We start from the raw sequence: 20,627 nt of genomic DNA, 5'->3' as shown, positions 1-20,627 counted from the left end.
AACCAAGACGTTTTCAATACAGGCTGTCTGACGACTAACCAGAGGGATCATAGGGACCCTATAGTCTGCCCTTCTAGGCTGTTCTCAGGCCCTATCCCACCCAGGCCTCTGTTCTCCATCTTCTTAAAATCTTCATCGATCCCCAAGTCAGCTGCCCTGGCTGGCTTGTGCGTGTCTGCGATGATAGAGCTATCAGCACTGCCATTTCGTGGCCCGTGTGGGCCCACGTGAGAATATGGGTGGCCAATAATGCTGTCACAGCCTGGGAAAGAGACAGCAAAGGGGAAGAGGCAGCCACTTGAGAGCCAGAGCCGCCCATTCCCAGCAGAGCTCGGAGACCACAGTGCCACTGCTGCCCATTCCCAGCAGAGCTTGGTGCCATTCTCAGATCTCCCAAACTGACCCCAGGTGTCCATACTTTTATGGATTAATACCACCAGGGTGTTGAGCTAGATTTTGACAATCAAAAAAAAAAAAACAAAAAAATGTGTGTCCCAATTCTACGTACAGTGACAAGCCTATGAGCCATCAGATTAGGAATTACTATCTATCTGTCTGAGACAAAGTTTCACTCTGTCACCCAGGCTGGAGTGCAGTGGCGTGATCTTGGCTCACTGCAGCCTCCGCCTCCCAGGTTCAAGTGATTTTCGTCCCTCAGCCTCCCGAGTAGCTGGGATTACAGGCATGTGCCACCACACCCAGCTAATTTTTGTATTTTTTGGTAGAGAGAGGGGTTCGCCATGTTGGCCGGGATTGTTTTGAACTCCTGGCTTCAAGTGATCCGCCTGCCTCAGCCTCCCAAAGTGCTGGGATTACAGGCATGAGCCACTGTGTCCTGCCAGATTGGAAGTGATTATACCCACTTTATAAAGTGGTGAGAATGGCATGTTTTGATTCAATTCAAAAGGTATTTACCAAGTACCTCCATATTCAAGGGAGGGGATGTGGAAGCAACCTATATACAGAATTAAAACCTGCAAAGGCATCAGCAAAGAGCGTCTCGCATCAGTTTCTCTGTTCACTTGGTCCCTACTTGTCTTCACAGAAAGAACAATTCTTATGTGGGAATCAAAATGCTATTTCTTTGAGAAAAAAGATGGCCCTGATAAGAAAGACAACAAACACGTTGATGCGGAAACAGCCTCCAACATGAAGTAAGATTTCCAACTGATCAGATCCTTAATTTAGATGCTAAGCAAGAGGTCGTCTATTTGTAGGGCTCTGTGGATTCTAGAGCCCCACCCGGACCTACTGAATTAGGGTCCTTAGGGGTGCGGCCAGGAAATGTGAACTGTTTAAAACTCCTGTATTAGGCAGTTCTTGCATTGCCATAAATACCTGAGACTGAGTAATTTATAAAGAAAAGAGGTTTAATTGGCTCATGATCCTGCAGGCTTTACAGGAAGCAGGGTGCTGGCATCTGCTCAGCTTCTTGGTAGACCTCAGGAAGCTTCTGATCATGGAGGAAGGTGAAGGGGGAACAGGCACATCACATGGTGAAAGCAGGAGCAAGGGAGAGAGAGCTGGGGGAAGGTGCCGTACATTTTGAAAAACCAGATCTCCTGTGCACTCAGGGTGAAAGCCAACTTATCACCAAAGAATGGCCCAAGCCATTCATGAAGGATCTGCCTTCATGATCCAAACACCTTCCACTAGGCCCCACCTCCTGGACTGGAGATTACATTTCAACATGAGATTTGGGCAGGGACATATATTTAAACCATATCAACTCAATCTAAGTGATTTTCATACAGAGCTGGGCTTGGACATCTCAAGGTAGTAGACTAGTACTTAGTGTTGGGCATCAGACAGACTTCGGTACCTGTTTGAGCCTGGATAAGTAACTTAACCTCTCAGTCTGTTTCCTAATCTATAAAGTGGATCTAATCATATGAACCTCAGAGGTTGATGGTGTGACGTGTGTAAGATGACATGTGCCAAGCTCCCGACTTGCAGTGTTCTATCTGCCGCTCTATCTGCAATGGGCATGAATGGGCAGATGACTTGCCCAAGGGATGTGAACATTAAACAGTCAGCTGTTGATGAGGAAGGCATGGCCCAGGACAGTGCCAGCTAAGATACATTTAGAACTCTGTTTTCCATCAATACATTTCCTCACGTGACATAAGCTATGCCTCTTGGGTGATGGGCTTCCAGCCCAAGGTTAGGGGCTTTGGGGAAGCTTAACAGTGAGGTCCTTATCTAGGAGCGTTTTTCCACTGCCATCTAAGCTGTGTGTGTCAGCTGGGTTCAAGGAGTTAAAAATGTCTGATTAGTAATCAGCTGTGCAAAAGCAACACTTTTCATTCTTAAGTTCTGTTCTCCAGTGTATTGAGATTTTTCAGCTCTTTTGTTTCCATGGGTCTCGCAGGCATGGCCTTGAGCAGCAGTTCTCAGACTTTTTGGCCTCAGGACCTCTTTGCACTCAAAAATTATAAGGACCCCAACAAACTTTTGTTGGATATTTACCAGATTAAAAATTAAAACTGAGAAATTAAAAAAACCCAAGCACACATTCATTCCTTCATCCTTCAGAGTGATGATGTCATCACACTCCGTGTAGCTTCCAGAAAACGTTACCTGCACTCATGAGAGAATAAGAGTGAACAGGGAAATACATCTTAGCATGACGATAAGAATAATTTTGACCTTGTGGATCCTGGAAAAGATTCTGGAGATCCCCGGGGCCTCTGAGCCATAGAGACCTGCTGATCTTGATTGCGCAGGTTACCCCACCCTGTTCGTCTGCCTCACAGAGAAGCACAGAAGTCAAAGCTGAGGCCATTGTTATCACTGAGCAGCACAGCTGGGGCAGGGTCTTAGGGAAGGCGTCCGAGCCCAGCCCAGTTCCCTGGCCTTACAAACAAGGAACCTGAGCCCCAAAGAGGTAAAGCAATGCTCCCAAGCTCACACAGCGTGGGTGCCAAGCCCAGTTAATAACCCAGAGCTTCTGCCCACTGGACTTGCCCCTGCATCCCAATTGAGTGACTTAGGGACCGGGCTCTGGTGAAAGACAACTTGGTTCCAATCCCAGCCCTGCCACTGTGTGACTCTGGGCAAGTGTCTCAACTTCTCTGGCCTGAACTTTCTCGTACATAAAATGTGGATAATAAAAAATAGCTGCTTCATAGGCTTGCTGGGAAAATTAAATGAGATAATGTGTGGAAAGGAACTGGCATCTCGCATAAGCATTATACACACACATACACACACATTTTAGCTTTACAACTAATTCTTAGAGGGATACATTTGTAATTTTGTAGTAGTCACTACTTCTAGAAATCATGACCAGCTTTTCTTCATCTCTTGGTCTCAGTTGTTCCTTTTCCCAACAACCTTCAGGCTTGCTCAGCAGCATCACAGGGGAAAGGGATTCCAGGATCCGTGGTGAGAACATCGTCTCTATCTGCCTTCCCAACAGACTGAAGGCAGAGCTAAGATCGGATGTAATTAGTTTACATGTCAGACCCAACAATCCATGCTGTATGTCATGCAGGAGTGATCAGTGTTTTCAAGGTGGAATGAAACCTCATAATGAAGCAGTGAATAGTGTTATTGCAGTTGAATAACCTGCAGCATGATGTATGATGATTAGAATTTGTTTCTGGCATATGGTTTTCTTTTTCTTGTTTTCCCCGCAAAGTGGAGTGTCTGCTTCTGTAGCAGCATCCATTTGCAAACTGCGTTCCCAAACCACTCTTTAATTGTCTCCTACATCAGTTCGTGGGAGAGCTTAGTTGAGGGTAGGTAACCCAGTTCTCCTCATTCAACAAATGTAAACATAGCACTTCACATTTGTAAAGGGTTGGGGGTCCCTAGTGACCTGCACACACAAGTCAATAGATTTCTGCTGAAAAAAATTTAATATTAAAACATCATACATAAATTTGAAGACTTCATATGCAAACAGCAACAAAACCAAAAAATAACAAAGGACAGAGATTTTAAAATAATCTCTTATAAACAACTAGTTTTATCTACCCAACCAAATAAAATAATTTGCCCTCTGTGGGCTCTGCTACCTCAGATCCTGTGCAGACATATGTGGGTATCAATAATGAATGAATCAATTGATTCATCCTCAGTCTTGCTGAGTGTCTCTCTGGGAGTTACCACTTGTGGCTCTTGTTTACCCAAAGATCACTTTGAAGATAGAACATTCTATAGTCCCAGATAGCATCATCTTGCCTAGAATGACATATGGTCCATATCTCTAAGCCACAGGACTGGAGCTTCTCCCTCTTGCTGAGGAGGTTGCACGTATCACCCAAAAGATGCTGGCTTTGAGCTGAGAAGACCTGGATTCTCATGTTGTCCCTTGTACTAACAGCAGTGTGATTGTACTGACAGCAGTGTGATTGTACTGACAGCAGTGTGATTGTACTGACAGCGGTGTGATTGTACTGACAGCGGTGTGATTGTACTGACAGCGGTGTGATTGATTGTACTGACAGCAGTGTGATTGATTGTACTGACAGCAGTGTGATTGTACTGACAGCAGTGTGATTGTACTGACAGCAGTGTGATTGTACTGACAGCAGTGTGATTGTACTGACAGCAGTGTGATTGATTGTACTGACAGCAGTGTGATTGATTGTACTGACAGCAGTGTGATTGAGGCAAATGCCTTGATTCTCTGGTCTTCCTTCACCCCATCTGTACAGTGATCTCTCAGCAGCTGTTCACCTCTAATGGTGGTCTGGACAGTGGTGGCTGAATCCCTCCACCATCGGGCGTTCAAAGCCATCCATTTCCACTGAGGCAGGTGGATCACAAGATGAGGAGTTTGAGACCAGCCTGGCCAATATGGTGAAACCCTATCTCTATTAAAAATACAAAAATTAGGCATGATGGTGGGCGCCTGTAGTCCCAGCTACTGGGGAGGCTGAGGCAGGAGAATCGCTTGAACCTGGGAGGTGGAGGTTCACCGATCCAAGATTGCGCCACTGTCACTCCAGCCTGGGTGACAGAGTGAGACTCCATCAAAAAAAAAGCCAGCCATTTCCAATGGCCTTGAGGTAAGGAGTATGTTGCATTAAATAAGGATCATTAAGGATCTGAATGAGCTAACTACCGTGAGTTTGAATGAATCTAGAACTTAATCTCAGGTTTGCATGTCAGGGATAGTTCAGTTCACTAACACATTGTCCATTACTGTGTGAGGTGGTGTGCAAGACCTCAGGTTCACTCTTGGGCCTGGGAATGACTACAGTGGACATATTTATTCTTCCTCAGTGTGTCAGATATCTATCACAGCGTAACAGCCTACCCCAATCATGGTGATTTAAGAGAAAAATAATTACTCTTGTGATTCTGTGGGTTGGCTGCGTTGTTCTGTCGATTTTGCATGGACTCAGTCATGGGACAGCATTCAGTTGGTGGGTCACCTGGAGCTGGGCTCAGTTGGGATGATCGGGCTGTCTGGACCTCTCTCTCTCTTTCCATGGTCTTTCCCCCTCAGGTTAGCCTGGCCTGGGTCTGGGTTGGCTGTAGAGATGGTGACGCCATGCGGAGCCCCAATTCCAAGTGCTTATCAAGCTTCTGCTTCCTCTACTGATGTTCCTTGGTTAAAACAAGTCATATATTCAAGCCCAAAGTTAATGTGGGGATGGGGACTGTCCCTCTTAGTGTAGATACCAGGAGGTGTGATTTGTGGAGGCTGTTAGCGTAATGGTCTTCCCACCTTAGCCTCAGTTTCCGTGTCGGTTAGATGGGAATAGGTTACTAAGCATGTAAGGAGGGCCAGCCTGAGTTGAGGTGTTTCCCATGTCACATCTATTTCTAACTGAGTGTGTGATCATAGGATTCACATTCCTCATGAATAAAGAAGTCTTGGACCAAGTGATCCAAGGGACCACCATTATCACCACCTGACTTCAACACATATACACACACACACATACACACACTTCTGTTTCATCTCCCACACAATGTAAAAATCAAATATGACTGGAAGAATCTTCAAAGTGGTAGAGGACTATACCAATGGGATGTATTATTACAAATAATAATTATGAAGAATTCTAATAAACATATTTTCCAAAAACTTATGACAGGCTAAACATCTCGATTACGTATTGCACATTTAAAATAATTACATTGTGAGACGTGCCTTATTCAGGTTTCCATTTCTTTTCTGGTGTTTTAAGCTCACTCTAAAAAGGTTTGGCAAATCAAGATGTGTTTGCATGAAACTAAAGGCACTAGGAGGAGACCAAAAGGTCAAATCTACCTTTTAGTTGCAGCCTGTGTTCAAAATGGAGGCATTTCAGCTCACTGAAGTCTTTATTTAGTCTAACCACTTGGCAACCTACTTTATTTAGTCTAATCACTTGGCAACCTACTCTAACCACTTGGAAACCTACAACCTACATACAGAATCATAGTTCAGCCATCCTTTCCTACCTTTCTAGTGTTTTTGTTTATTTGCTTGGCTCATCGTGTTGTGTTTATGTGTACATGTATGTGAGGGCCGCTCAACTGTGACCTCCTGTACAGTGTTCCGAATTTACAAAGTTCCCTAAGGATACCAGGCCATCCCTGGCCCTCTTTTCTCTTATATGTGGGCAAAGACTGAGTGACTTGGGGTCCTGACCTCAATAAATGTAGTCTTATTCTCACCCATTCCTTTGCTTATTCACTGAACCTAGTCCTGAAGTGATGGGACTGAAGATTCAGAATCAGCTCTCACCTCTGTGTGGATGACTTTGCCCTCAGGATGCACTTCATAGCCCTCCTCATGGCTTATAAGGTCCTCTGTAGTATGGCTGCTGGCTCCCCATTCTCCTAAGTGTAAACACCCTCCCCCACTCTGGGGACTGTCCATCCCATCATGCATCCACTGCACCCCAGCCTTCATAACTCACATGCTGATAGGGAAATAAACGAAGACCACCAAATGTGGTCTTGAATCAGAGCTTGCTACAGCCAGAGAGCCAGCCACTAGCACTTGCATACGGCAGAGACTCAAAGGCAAGTAGAAGAGAGAAAGCTCCAGAGTGGAAAAGAGGGAAAGCTTCAAGTATGTCCTGATTGGAGGCTGTTGGCCTGGGGAAGTTGCAGGTAGATTAACAATAGCCTACCTGTAATAATAGGTTAGGGGTACATATTTGACTTTCTTGGGTTCTAGAATTGGAAGCCAGGACAAAAGTTAGGGAAACTGTCAGGGAAATGAATCAAGTCCTTGTCATTTGGGGCTGATTGCTAAAGGGGTTGTTGTTTGGCTTCCTGAACTAGTGACTATAAACAGTAGGTTGGCTTCCTGGGCTGGTTGCTGCAGGTTGTGGGCCAAGGTTCTGTTTTTATATAATCAGACTCGTGTCCATTTGTATCTTCAGCCTCTCACGATTCCCCCAACCGAAGGTGCTGCTGTTTCTTGTTCCCTGTCCTCGCAGACCCTCTTTCCACACTCCATCATTCTGGCAGAAGCCCCTTCCAGTGTGTTTTCACAGCACCTGCACTTTGATCACAGCACATGTCCCCTTTATATTAGTCATTACTGGTTCATTTTCCCTTTTGGTCCAAACACTCCTTGAGGGCAGGGGTTCTATCTCGTTCATCACTGTATCTTCCCTAGTCCCTCGCACCACGTCTGGCTCCAGTCAGCTTATAGTAAATGTTGATTAAACAAATGATTGATGAATACCAAATACAGCCTGATAAATCTCCCCCTTTCCACCCTCTGGTCTGCATTTCTCCCTGCCTTACAGATATCTGCAACTGGATATCCCACTTGCATCTCAAAATTAACATGTCTAAAACCAAACCTTTGATCTTTCTCCCAAGCCATTCCTCCTTGTGATGTCCCCATTTGTAAAGTCCCACCGTGTTCACAAACCCTGTACCTTGTCCCCTGCAGCTCTCGGTGGGTCCTCATCATCTTCATCTCTTCCATTTCTGTTCATTCCTTTTTATTCCCACCTCAGCCTTTGTTCTGGTTTGGACTCTGACCTCATCCTGCCGCCTGATCACTGGGTTCCAGTCTCAGTCACCCTCTCGAATCCATCCTCCACGCCATCCCAGAGTTACACTTTACTTATGCTTCTGCTTTGTGGGAAACCCTTCTGTGGCCTCACGGCCTCACATGTCTCAGCCTAGCATTCAGAGCTCTCAACCGTATGAAATAATCCTGTCCATAGTGCTCAGTACTCCTTGCCATGCACTTGACTTTTCAATCCAGTTGTCCTAGTTATCATTTCTAGGACATGCCTTTTCCTCCCCTCCTCTCTGCTGCCTTTACCACCTCCGCAGCCTAAACAAAGACTGAACGTTCCCTTGTCTCCAATGGCAGTTAGAGCTGCTTACTCTGTACGGTAGTGATTGATGCGGTTGTCTTCTTTCCCTTACTGAACTAAGGAAACATCCACCCTCGCTTGTCTTTGCCATTTGTAGAGTAGGCACACGGTAAATATCTGTTGAACAAATGAATGATGCAGCTGGTCATTGCATCTAGAATAACCCTCACGTTAAGATGGGTTCATCCTTAGATGGATTTGGGATTGATGAATTCAAACCTGCAGTTAAGAGTTTGCTTGTAAATCATGAGACCTTGTAGACAGAGTAGCAGCCTAATGATGTGTCTGAACCGTCAGTGTTTACTCAGTCCTTCCTTTTGTAGTTCTAGTAAATTGCTTTGTATTTGAATCCATCCTAGGGCCTTCTCCCTGGATATTTTTGTTGTTGTTGAGGCCCACACCAGCAGCATGGCCAAATGCTTATTTCCCAAGTTATATCCAGAAATTATTGCCTTTTTTTTTTTTCTTGTTTTGACAGAGTCTTGCTCTGTCGTTCAGGTTAGAGTGCAGTGGGATGATCTCAGCTCACTGCAACCTCTGCCTCCTGGTTCAAGCAATTCTCCTGCCTCAGCCTTCTGAGTACCCGCGACTACAGGCACGCGCCACCACGCTAATTTTTGTATTTTTAGTAGAGATGGGGCTTCACCATGTTGGCCAGGATGATCTCAATCTCTTGACCTAATGATCCGCCTGCCTCGGCCTCCCGAAGTGCTGGGATTACAGGTGTGAGCCACCATGCCTGGCCCTGGCTTTTCTTTAGTAGAAGTTCAGTTCATACTACCAAGGCGTCTAAAATATTTGTCTCCTTACTCATTAAAACTCATTGACTTACATGTCACACTGGAAAGAGGGATAGGTTGGCGGAATTGGGGACCAACAGGTAGCTGGGATCTGCAGGGTCTTGGCAGGAGAAGGCTTGCTGGGGACAAGGCACATGGGTGTGCACAACGATTCTCAGAGACCAGCGTGGTGGAAAAGAGAGAAACAGCCACCCTATCTCTCACGAGATCCAAAAGAGCCTGCCAGCTTGGTATTTTGGTCCCTGGATTTATGTATCTGATGAAGATAAAACATTCAGAGAATGCTAGCCCCGTGTAGAACACCAGCCTAAAAGAATGGAATAAAAAGAATGCCAGCAAAATTTGACTAATCATATGCGATACATCTATTCGTTCTAAAACATGATTAGATAATGCAAATTATACTTGATAATCATAAATTAAAACAATTACAAATAAAACAGAATACATTTATTGTTTAAATTGCTGAAGTTTATATTTAGAAATTGCTTTGGGTAGCCTCAACATTGACTCTGCTGGAGGATTAACCTTTGCGGTCATAGGTGCAAAGCAGCCATTTTGAATGGTTTTAATAGCAATCTGTGCTTCTGATGCAGTGAACTGGGTTTCTGCTCCGCCGTGCTCTTCCCCATTCTCCGTGGTTTTATCATCCTTGGCCTGCACACGCACTGTTCCCTTTGCCTAGAATATCTTTTCCTTTTTTATTCATTCTTCGGGATTTAATGAAAACCCTGACTCTTCTGTGAGGCCACCCCACATCCCTTTGATATTGCTTTTCTCCTCTGCTTCTGCGTGGCATCTTACACGTTTGCTAATGTGCGCTTGTGACCTTGAACATCCCTGGAGCACAGGTCTCTGTTCCCCTCTGGAAGCCTCCCCTGGCTCCTGCCTCGATGATGAGGAAGACCCTGCCTGAGTTGATTTTTGTTGCCTTCGTCCGCTCTATGCCTAGTATGGGGCCTGGTGCTCCTTGATTAGAAAGCAAGAAATATTTATATAATGAAATGTTCCTGACACAAGCTGGGGCTCTTTTAGTTCTAAGAAAACTGCCATCTCCCCATTACTGTTTTGGCCCCTCTTGCCCTGTGTCCTTGATGTCTGTGACCGGTCACTCCTGAGTTCTCTCTGTGAGGCTCACTGCTGCTAGCATGTCTGAGCCCAAGGGCATTGAGGGGCCTTCCCCTGTCACCTCCTTGTGTTACAGACACATATTCCAGAGAGGTGGACCCTCGCTGAAGGTCACAGGTTCCCTTCCAGCTACCACTGAAGCTTGTAGCTTGGTTAAACAGGCCTCCCTACGTAGACAGGATGGACTCTTCTGAGTTGAGAGACTCGTATTGTACTCGAAACTTTCCATTCTCCAGCTGGGCCATTTGGGGCACTTCCTCTTTTTGTGTGAAATCATTAGCACAATCCGGAGACCTGCGCGTGGAATTTGGTCTGCAGTCTTCGTTTCTTTCCTTCAAGTTTGAATTCTGATGCTTCTTACAAAGACGCCTGCTTTGCAGACAGCTCTGGTCCCCACCGTCCATCCTGACAGTTGCTGCATCTTTGGGAAACTTTGTGTTTCATACTCACAGCGCTTCTCAGCTTGCACTAGCCATGTTCCAAGCCTTCACCCACTGCATGCAGCCAGCAGTTAGATTTCTGGACAAGAGAGCGCCAGCCAGATGCTTCTCCCTTCACTCGTTGATGGTTCTTGCTGGCTTCAGAAGGTATTTAGATCTGACACTGTGGATGAAAAGGCCCTATAAAGCCCTTCCTACTCTGACATCCAGTGAATCTACTATTAAGATGGATTTTAGAGTTGAATGAGTCCAGGACCACCATCGCTGTCTCACTCCATTGGAACTCACTGGTCAATAGCTATAATGTTTCAACTGGAACCAGAAAATAGCTCTCAAATTTGCAGAGTCAGTTTTGCTGGGCTTCAGGCTGAGTGGGCTCATAGCTGGTTGGCCCTGTATCTCTGGCCTGGGCACGGTGGCTCCTTGCCAAGGCCAGCAGCCCTCGATGGCGGCAGCACGGAGCAGACCGAGCCCCCAGCCGACTCACCCCTGAGACCTCGCGCCTCCTCGCTTCACAGCAATGTGCCTTCCCTCTTCCAGTTCCCAGGGTTGGTTGCTTCAGGCTGTCTCAGCCCTCGGCACAGTCAGCTGTCAGGGAGGGGAAGTGGCAGGTCCAAGGCAGCCAGAGGGCTTCCCACTGCCAGCCCTGCCTGTGGCATTCCTTAAGGTGACAAGGAGTGTGTTTTTAAGCCACCCTCCAAAACTCTTATTCCCCATGAATTCTCTGCAGCTGCTCCAGAATTGACTGTAAAGAGAACCTCGGTTAAGCTGCCTGTGCAGCCAGAAGGCTGTGAGTCAGAGGACGTCCTGCCAAGTGCAACCTGAGATGCTTCGGTGGAAGCTTGTTCCTCGGTGGTGACACCTTGCCTCCAAGCTCATCCATTTGAGTGAAAATTCGTCTCTTTCCCTTCCTCATGCTTGTCTTTACCAAAAAACATCATGTAATGAATGATGGTTGTTTTGGTCTGAAAGAGACTTTTTTTTTTTTTTTTTTTTTGAGACAGAGTGTTTCTCTGTTGTCAGGCTGGAGTGCAGTGGCGTGATTTTCACTCACTGCAACCTCTGCCTCCCGGGTTCAAGCGATTATCCTGCTCCAGCCTCCCTGGCAGCTGGGACCACAGGCGTGCGCCACTACGCCTAGCCAATTTTTGTATTTTTAGTAGAGAGAGGGTTTCACCATGTTGACCAGGATGGTCTCGATCTCTTGACCTCATGATCCACCTGCCTCAGCCTCCCAAAATGCTGAGATTGCAGGCGTGAGCCACTGTGCCCGGCTGAAAGTGACTTTTATTTGTATAGATTATCTCTGTAAAAATTGAAAGGTTTTTGTGAACGTCTGGTACTTATAAAATACTTTTGTAGAGGAGGATGGGAGATGATTAAACTACTTCCCCATTTAGACAGTGCCACCCGTAAGAAGACTTGTGGTCTGGTTTCGAAGATGGTTATCCACAGTGAGATGACTAGAAGACAGTACCTCTCAAACTTTCAGGTTCACCAAAGTCATCTGGGGATCTTGGTAAAATGCAGATTTGGATACAGCAGGTCTGGATGAACCCGGACTGGTTTTCCTAATAAACTCCCAGAAGAGGTGTAGGTTTTAAGGCTATGAGGTGCTTCTCTGGACCCTGGCTGTCCGACGGCCACATTTAATGAGAAGAGAACACAGTTGTATGGTTGTTGACTGTGTTGAGGATCACACTGACTTAGAAAGTTACGACTTTAATGTTCCTTAGTTGAATCACTAAGATTTCTGTATAAAACAGCAGAAAATATGGGAGTTTGGAGAAGGGAGAAACGAGCTGGACGAAATAGCTTCCTAATTCCCGATTCATCTTTGGGCATCAGCTATTTTGTGCGCTGGTGCCGATAAGCTGGAGCACACTTTGTGAACAGAGTTCTGTCCTAGCTGGACAGGATGGAGATGTTATAGGGTTCAGTTAATGTAGTGAATTTTTCCTGAATCCTTAAATTCTCATATAGAAAAACATGTAGCTAAGCAGACAGTGCAATAATATAGAAAAGACTGTGTGTATATGTGTGTGTGTGTACCCCATGAGAAATGTTTTTGCTGGTATGTGAAAGAGAAAATCTAGTGTTTGGAAAGAGTTCTCCACTGTGCTTTGGGACTGCAAGTTTGGCTTGGGGCAGGGCAGCAGAGTTGAAGAGGAGGCAGGGGGCGCAGAATGAGGCCATCGTCCCTGTGCAGCATATCGGGTGTTACTTTTATGTTGGTGAAAGAATGATCTGAGGAGCCTGCTTATCAATGTGGAGAAGATTGCAGCTGCAATTTGCTGGTTAGTCTCTGTTCTTTTAACGCTTTCCTGAAGTGCCATTTTGTCTCGGTAAAATGCTCCCTAAAAATACTCAAATATTTTTAGTTGTAGAGTACAAATCAGATTGAGCTGCACATTTCCCTGGTGAGCAAAAGTGATGAGTTTGTGTTCATTAACTCGAGGCCATCTGGTGCAGACACGCTGCCGTCTGTGAATCAAACGTGCATCAAACTCCAGGGATCAGAACGCGTGCCAGAGCCAGTGTTTTGGAGAGTCAACAACAACCGGGGGAGAAAGAGGCCCCGGCTATATTTTTCTTTTAAAAAATCGGCTCTGCCTTGCAGCATATCAGAGCATCCCGTGCTGCCCAGCCGATGAGCCCGCTTGCAATCTCTCCATTGCCCATCTGAACTGTCTTTGGGGTGTGCACTGAACTGTTTTTGAGGTGTGTCTCTGGTTGAAGTCATCTTGCCCGATACCATCTTCATTTGGATGCGGGGAGAGGTGGAGAGAGCATTCCAGTGACTTTCTCTGCATTTTTCTGTAACCACAGGCCAGAGCCACAGACAGGCATGTGCACACGTACACACACATTGTGAGACAAAAGAATTGTGAAGCAAAGCAATGCTCAAAGTAGTTGGCATGCTGCAGAACATTCTCGGGAGAACTGCCTTCTGCAAATAACCAATTTCTTGAGGAGAGAGTGCTTCTTGCAGTCTTGCCAATAAAAAGTCACTCAGCAGCAGCTAACTTTCTGTTTAGCGCGCTCACCAAAATATATATACATGAAAGAAATTGCTACACTGATCTGGTACTGATGACCACCAGGGCCCTCCATGGCGTGTATGGAGGAGGGACCTGGGAGGGTCTGGGAGCCTCCTTGGAGGTTCCTCCCACTTCGGCATCCATAAGTCTTGTATTTGGTACTGGGGGCCCATGTATCTGTGTTAGCAGTCGGTCCCCTGCAGAGCAGGACAGCTGATGTTTCTGTGATGAGATGCAATTTGCTGTGTAGCCTCTGTACCGTCTTTCTAGCTATGCCTTCTCCTTTAGGTACCCAAGCATGTTTAGTGGAAGAAGAGAACACAGACTGGGCTGCAGATGGAGGGAAGATGAGAATAGGGACTCTCCCTCCCTGTCCCTGTACCTGCCCACCACCTCCTGCCTGCATCCTGAGATGCCCAGCAGAGGACAGGGTTCCACTTGGAAAGTTCTTTTGAATCTCACGCAAGACAGTAATAAACATAGAGGTAGAAACAACAAGACATTTTACCATGTCTTGTGTCATGTAGGAAACTTTACATTTCAGAAAATATAAAGAAAAAAAGATGAAGCAAAGGGCTTTAAGGATACAATGGACCTTATTATGGAAGGAAAGCGGTGCTGTCACGGAGCTAAAAATGAACTATTTTCTTTTTCCAGTGGGTTAACTTTTAAAAGTGCATGTTACATAGTGCCCTGCATTGCAGTATATCTTATTATAACCTTACCAGCCCCAGCTCCTATCACTGTTTCCCATGTTTGCTAATATGGTAATCATGAAATAGCACTTTGTTTTTTGAATCTTTGGTTAGCATCAGAGTTTTAATTTATTGTTTGCTTTTTGTTTGTAAGCCCTGAATGAAGGTTTTCTTGCACTTAGGAAAGCCCATCTTCCAGTATGCAGACAAGTTAGCTCACGTCTTATTAAGCCATTAGTTGAATTATAATGCATTTGCTGTAGCTTTGATCTCTAAATTGGTGGAATCCACATTGTTGGCAAGATTCAAGGGTAGCACACACCCTGAACACACAAATGCGAGGACACACAGCAAGAATGAGTAAGCAAGAGAATCGGGAGTTTCTAAGGAGCTTTCTGGAGGAACAGAATTTTGTTTTAATTTTTGATTATGCAGTTTATGTTTATAGTGGAAAACAGATAAGAAGATAATAATAGTACCTTTGCTAACCATACTTTAAAACATTTTGATATATATGCTTCTGTTCCTTTCTCTATGGAAATAAATACCTTAAACAATAGAATCAGTATATTCATGAAGTATTGATCAGAAAAATCAGAATGATTACAAATGCATTGGTGAAAATATTATCAGTGACAATATTTGTAACATGCCTTTTCACTGATTGATATTTCATGAATATCTTTTCATACCGGTTATGGAATCAAGATGTATATGTATGTATATACCAGTTATATAATAAAATGTTATCTTATTACATTCTTACCACTACATAGTCTCCTTGAATGGATATACCATGGCTTATTTAACTGCTTTAGTGTTGTCTGACATTTGGGTTGCTTCCAACGTTTCCTGCTCATAAATGCTGCTGTGATGAGCATACTTGTAGCTGAATCTTTTCATGCATCTGTGGTTAGTTCCCTAGAATAAGTTCCCAGAAGAGGCATAGCTGCATATATGCATGTGCAGACTTTATGGCTTTTGATTTGTGTGTGTCAGTAGCATAATGTATTTTCTTCACTGGCATTTAGCATACCATTAACCTGTGGTAGTCCATAACTCTTCACTGTGTCAGGGCAGGGTTCTGTGCACCTCCTTTATCAACCTATGACACCACGATGCCCCCAGCCTTTCCAGTGCCGCCTCTTCCTGCCCAGACCAGTTCCTGGCCCAGAGGCCATGGCAGCTTGCATTGAGGTGCTGAGTATTGATGAGTGTTTGCAAAGAGATGACAGCCATGGATGAACAGAGAGGAAGTAGGAGAAAGTCATTGTCAGAGACTCTTGATTTCTCATGCAAGCTTCATCACTGATAGATACGGCATTTGCCCAATAGTCCATCACTTCTTCGATTCTCAATTTCCAAACCAAAGCAAATGAAGTCGTTAAAAAGAATGATGTATCTGAGGGTATTTCAAAATTCTGGAGATTTCTGAGTCATGTGTAAGGAACAGAAAACCTGGCTTGGGTTGCATGCCGTGTCAAAGGAAAAGAACTGCAGTGAGGTTGGAGGAGTGGACTCACCTGATGGATGCATTTGTTCAGTACACACATGACAGGGGAAGGCCTGGGCTGCAGAAGGACCGTCCCTTTGCGGGGTCAGGCAGTAAGGGTGGCTCTTGAAAAGTGGTAGCGTCTGAATGTCCTGGCTGCTGGGATCCTAGTAGCTTCAGATGCCAGATGGGTGCCCTTGGAAGGCAGAGGATGGGTGGTGGTCTTGGGTGAGGGGCTGCAGAAGCAGGTGGTGGCCAGGGGTCTAGCCAGGAAGATGCCATATCAAGGAGGCCCAGCCATCAGAGGACCAAGGTTCAGGGTGGAGCCTTGGAGGTTCCTTGGAAGTCTAGAGATAAGGAATGACTTTGTTCCATAGGTACCGGGCTCCTGGAGTCTCAGCCATAGGAAACTGGTATTCAATAGAGCTGGGATTGAAGAAAGGGCCTGTTCACAAGGAATCCAGTAGCAGCCCAGGTCCTATGTGGTACCACAGTCAGAGTGGAACCAGCATCCCAGACTGCTGCACCATTGACCTGAAGCCTCTTCATGTATCTGGGGAGCTGGGACTAAGTGGTCTATGCTATGAGGGTTCGGCAGCCACAGCACCAGGGGGTGTGGACGTTTACTGCTGGTAACAGCAGTTGGCAGCCTTCTTTTTTGGCTTTTGTCTAGATCAAGCTTAGAGCGTCTATGTCGTTTTCCATTTGATTACTCAGTGGCACAGATTTTACAGGACAGGCAGACCTTTAAAAAAGTTTGTTTTCTTCTTTTTGTTGTAAAAAAAAAAAAAGGCAGAGATACAGAAAGCAATTTGAAGTAAATGTGTGGCTTCATGATCTTATGTAAGCCAAACACCCTTGTTACCACATAACTTTGCTAGTCCCTCAAGAGCCCCTCTCCATCTGCCCCACCCCAGTTACAGCTTTACAGCTCCTCACCCTTCCCAATTCTTGTAACAGCCACTTCTATCATTTCTTTATGGATTTGCCACCCAGGTGTGTGCTGTGGACCGAATGTTATGTCCCACTCAAATTCCTTTGTTGAAATTTTCACCCACAAGGTGATGGGATTAGTAGGTGATGGTGATGCCTTTGAAAGGTGATTCAGTCATGTGGGTGGAGCCCCCATAAATAGGATTAGTGCCCTTGTAAAGAGACCCTTTGCCCCTTCTGCTGTGTGAGGACACTGTAAGAAAGGAGGCAGTCCCTCACCAGACATAGAATCTACCTTGATTCTGGACTTCCCAGCCTCCAGAATGTGAGAGATACATTCCCGTTGTTTATAAGCCACCCAGTCTATGGTATTTTGTTACAGCAGCCTGAACAGATGAACACAGTGTGCACCTTCCTTGCTGTTGTTTTTGAGCCTTGCCCATTAAAAAAAAAAAAAAAAAGATGATGTGTCTTTGAAGTCTCCTTTAAAACGTGCAGCTTCCCTTCTCTCCCTTCCTTTTTTCCTGTGGGTTTTTAATCTGCAGATCCCCACACACTGGAATGCTTGAGCAGTTCCTCTGTCTTTTGTATTTCCTGCACATTGGCAGCTGCATCCAGAGGTGTGGACCAGACTCAAGTCTATCTCTTTAACAAAGTAGTGGTGCTTTTCATCAGGAAACCTACGCTCTGTGGTTTTTGCTCCTTTTCATGTTAACATCCAGTGATGCCCAAGGCACAGATCCATCACTTTACTGAGAGTTGCAAAATAGTATAATTTCAACTCTATAAATTTGTTTTCATTTATTAGTTGGGATAATTTTCTAAGAAGGAGCTTCCATGTCATTTTCCATTTGGGTATTCAGTGGCACAGATCTTACAGGAAAGTCAGAATAAATGCTTAATGCTTTCTCTCTGCCTACTTTTCAGGATATTGGCTTGGTTTCTTGTCATCCTTAAGACTGAACCAATTAGGTCTTTTCCAATAATATTGTGAACTCATGGATTTACACATATTTGATGGGTTTCAATTCATCGCAATTACTGTCTTTACTGAAACTCATATTTTCCCATCTTTGACCAGCTGGAGCTTCTTCTCTTTGGCTCTGGGGTTCTTTTACCATGACCTGATGAGCTTTCCTATCTTCTTCACCATCTCCGGTATAGGCTCATGTTGTCTATTTCCTGCCCCAGACCTAGAATCCACCATTTCTCTAAGAAATCTGGTTTCTTTTAACCAGAAAAAAGTATTTCAACACCAGTTGGGGCAGTATGGATGCTTATTGCTATTGGTTTGGTCATTATTTCTAGTTTTTCCAGTGGACGCAGCATACAATGTGTAGTGTGTATGCTGGGGAGGGAGGGGTGTATCAAATACTGTGTGAGTTCAAACTGACATTTCAGACACAAATTCAGAGCTGTATAGTTTTCACTCAACTACTTTTATATTGCATTTGTATCTCCTTTCTTCTAAACCAAGAATCCTGGTTCTTTTTTTTTTTTTTTTTTTTTTTTTGTCTTTGAAACAGAGTTTTGCTCTTGTTGTCCAGGCTGGCGTGCAGTGGTGTGGTCTTGGCTCACTGCAGCCTCAGTCCCCTGAGTAGCTGGGATTACAGGCGTGTGCCACCATGCCCGGCTAATTTTTGTATTATTATTATTAGTGGAGATGGGGTTTCACCATGTTGGCCAGGCTGATCTCAAATTCCTGACCTTGGGTGATCTATCCACCTTGGCCTCCCAAAGTGTTGGGATTGCAGGTGTGAGCCACCACGCCTGGCAAATCTTGGTTCTTAAAGATACAGAATTAGAATATCCTATAATTATTACAGTAGTCTCAGTAATAATAATGAGAACGCTATACCGTCAATGATAATTACCAAAAACAGTGAAGCATTTTTTAATCCCTCTCTTCTCTTCTTTCCCCTCAATTTTTGTGGCTGTGTCATATTTGCATTATCAGATCACATAACCTAGGGGTTACCAACCCCCGGTTCCGGCCCATGGCCTGTTAGGAACCTGGTCACACAGAAGGAGGTGAGCTAGCATTACCGCCTGAGCTCCACCTCCTGTCAGATCAGCGGCAGCATTAGATTCTCATAGTAGCGGGAACCCTATTGTGAACTGCACATGTAAGGGATCTAGGTTGTACACTGCTTATGCCTGATGATCTGAAGTGAAACAGTTTGATCCCAGAAACATTCCCTTATTCCCCACCCCATCCCCAACCCCAGTCCATGGAAAATTATCCATGGATTCATAGTCTCAAGTATGTGATGAACTTTTTCAATGTGTAGTTTTGATTTCTTTTAATTTCAGGAAAATTGTCTTGAGTTATATATTTTAACATTTTTCTGTCCCCTTGACTTGGTTTTCATTATCAGGAGCTGAGGTCCTCTTCTCCATTGATTGGATCTTCTTTGCCTGTCCTCAGTATTTGTCCCTTTCGCTGAGTTACTTCTTATCTTTTTTTCTTGATTTTAAAAAACATATCTTTTTCACCTCCCATTTCCTTTAAGCAGCTTTTGTTTTATGTACCGGCTTTTATGTTCCTTCTAGTTCAGTTTCCATTTCTAACATTATGTTTTATATTATTTCAGGTCTTATATCATTTTTAAAGGCCTTTAATTCATTTTAAAGTAATATGCTGCATTTTTATATAGTGTTTTGGGTCCATCTTTTTGGCATGCATTCATTATCTGTAGGGATGCTCTTCTCCTTCTCTCCTCCTCTTCCTCCTCCTCCTCTTCATTCTCTTTCTAATCCTTCTTCAGCTTTGTAAGAGATTTGACCAGAGTGTTTACTGCCACGGAGAGGTTCCTTCTTTTACTCCTTCCACTGCTGTCACCAAGCTCCTGTCCCCCAAGAGGAGGATGGTCTCAGATGGAGGATGGTCTTAGACAGGGGCCCTTTTGCAAAGTTTGCCTGTGGTTGTGAACAGTGGTCTTGAGTTTGTGGGAGGAGAAGTAGATCATGTGGACTTTCTAACCTTACAGCACTGGTCCATCTTCTGTTGCATCCCACAGTGTTAAGACTGTGCAGCTGGTTCTCTGAGATGTCCTGTTTCTGTTTCCCTCCTCCACTTTTACCTGGTCCACCTCCTTCCTTTATCTTTGTTATTTCTATCTGCTCAATTTTGATTCCACTCCTAGCAGTGAGGCCCTGGACATGTTCCTTGAGAGTTCCTAGGGACAGTGCAGCTCCATTCTCTTCACCCAGGCCTCGTAAGACAGGCCATTGTGTGTGCTGCTGCTGCTGGAGTGAGCCAAGCTGCTCTCAGTGTTAGCCACTGTTCTCAGACTGGCCGCCTGTGCCTTCCCGGGATGCTTGTGGATATTTTGGTGTTTCGTGCCCGGGTCCACCAGATGCTCTTTTGCTTCCCTCTGTTTTCTCTAGCAGAGATGCTCCCTTCCTCAACAACAGTAACAAAAAGGCCTGCCTTGTGGGTGTTGGCGGTTTTCATTCACGGACTTGTATTTTGGAGTTATGGGGGTACCTTGTCACCTAGTTTTGTTGTAAATTTTGTCTGTGAGTTGTTGCTTACGCATTTAGTTTATCTGTGTGATTTTTCTGGGAGACATTGGAAGGATCTCATTGTAGCTGCCATCATCCCAGAGTCCCCCAGCAAGATTTTAAGCTGATGGGAGGCAGGGCCCCTTGCTGAACATCTGGCGGCACTTCACACATTGTTCTGTGGGCAACATGGATTCAATAAATGTGTGTGGCATACACAAAACTGTCTACCTCTGGGTTAGAACTCCAGCCCCAAAGCAGGCACAACTCTGGGCTTTTGTGTATCACATCCTGTTT

The 20,627-nt window shown here is 44.9% G+C and overlaps 1 protein-coding gene across 5 annotated transcripts in view; it reads left to right on the top strand.

The window, feature by feature from the left end:
* Positions 1-20,627, top strand: part of MSRA (methionine sulfoxide reductase A) — a 368,732-nt gene that overhangs the window by 279,962 nt on the left and 68,143 nt on the right. Inside the window, exon 8 of one of the 5 annotated variants that reach the window (XM_017883693.1) lies at positions 1,046-1,154. The exons of the other annotated variants lie outside the window; for them this stretch is intronic. Within the exon in view, the coding sequence (XP_017739182.1) occupies positions 1,046-1,153 (108 nt within the window). The 3' untranslated portion in view covers position 1,154. The remainder of the gene's footprint in view (positions 1-1,045; positions 1,155-20,627) is intronic. 5 annotated transcript variants of the gene reach the window in all.

Source organism: Rhinopithecus bieti, unplaced genomic scaffold (assembly GCF_001698545.2).
Source record: "Rhinopithecus bieti isolate Rb0 unplaced genomic scaffold, ASM169854v2 scaffold_13857, whole genome shotgun sequence".
NCBI classification, from domain to species: Eukaryota; Metazoa; Chordata; class Mammalia; order Primates; family Cercopithecidae; genus Rhinopithecus; species Rhinopithecus bieti.
Note: the sequence above shows the minus strand (reverse complement) of the source record. Positions and strands in the feature narration are given on the sequence as shown.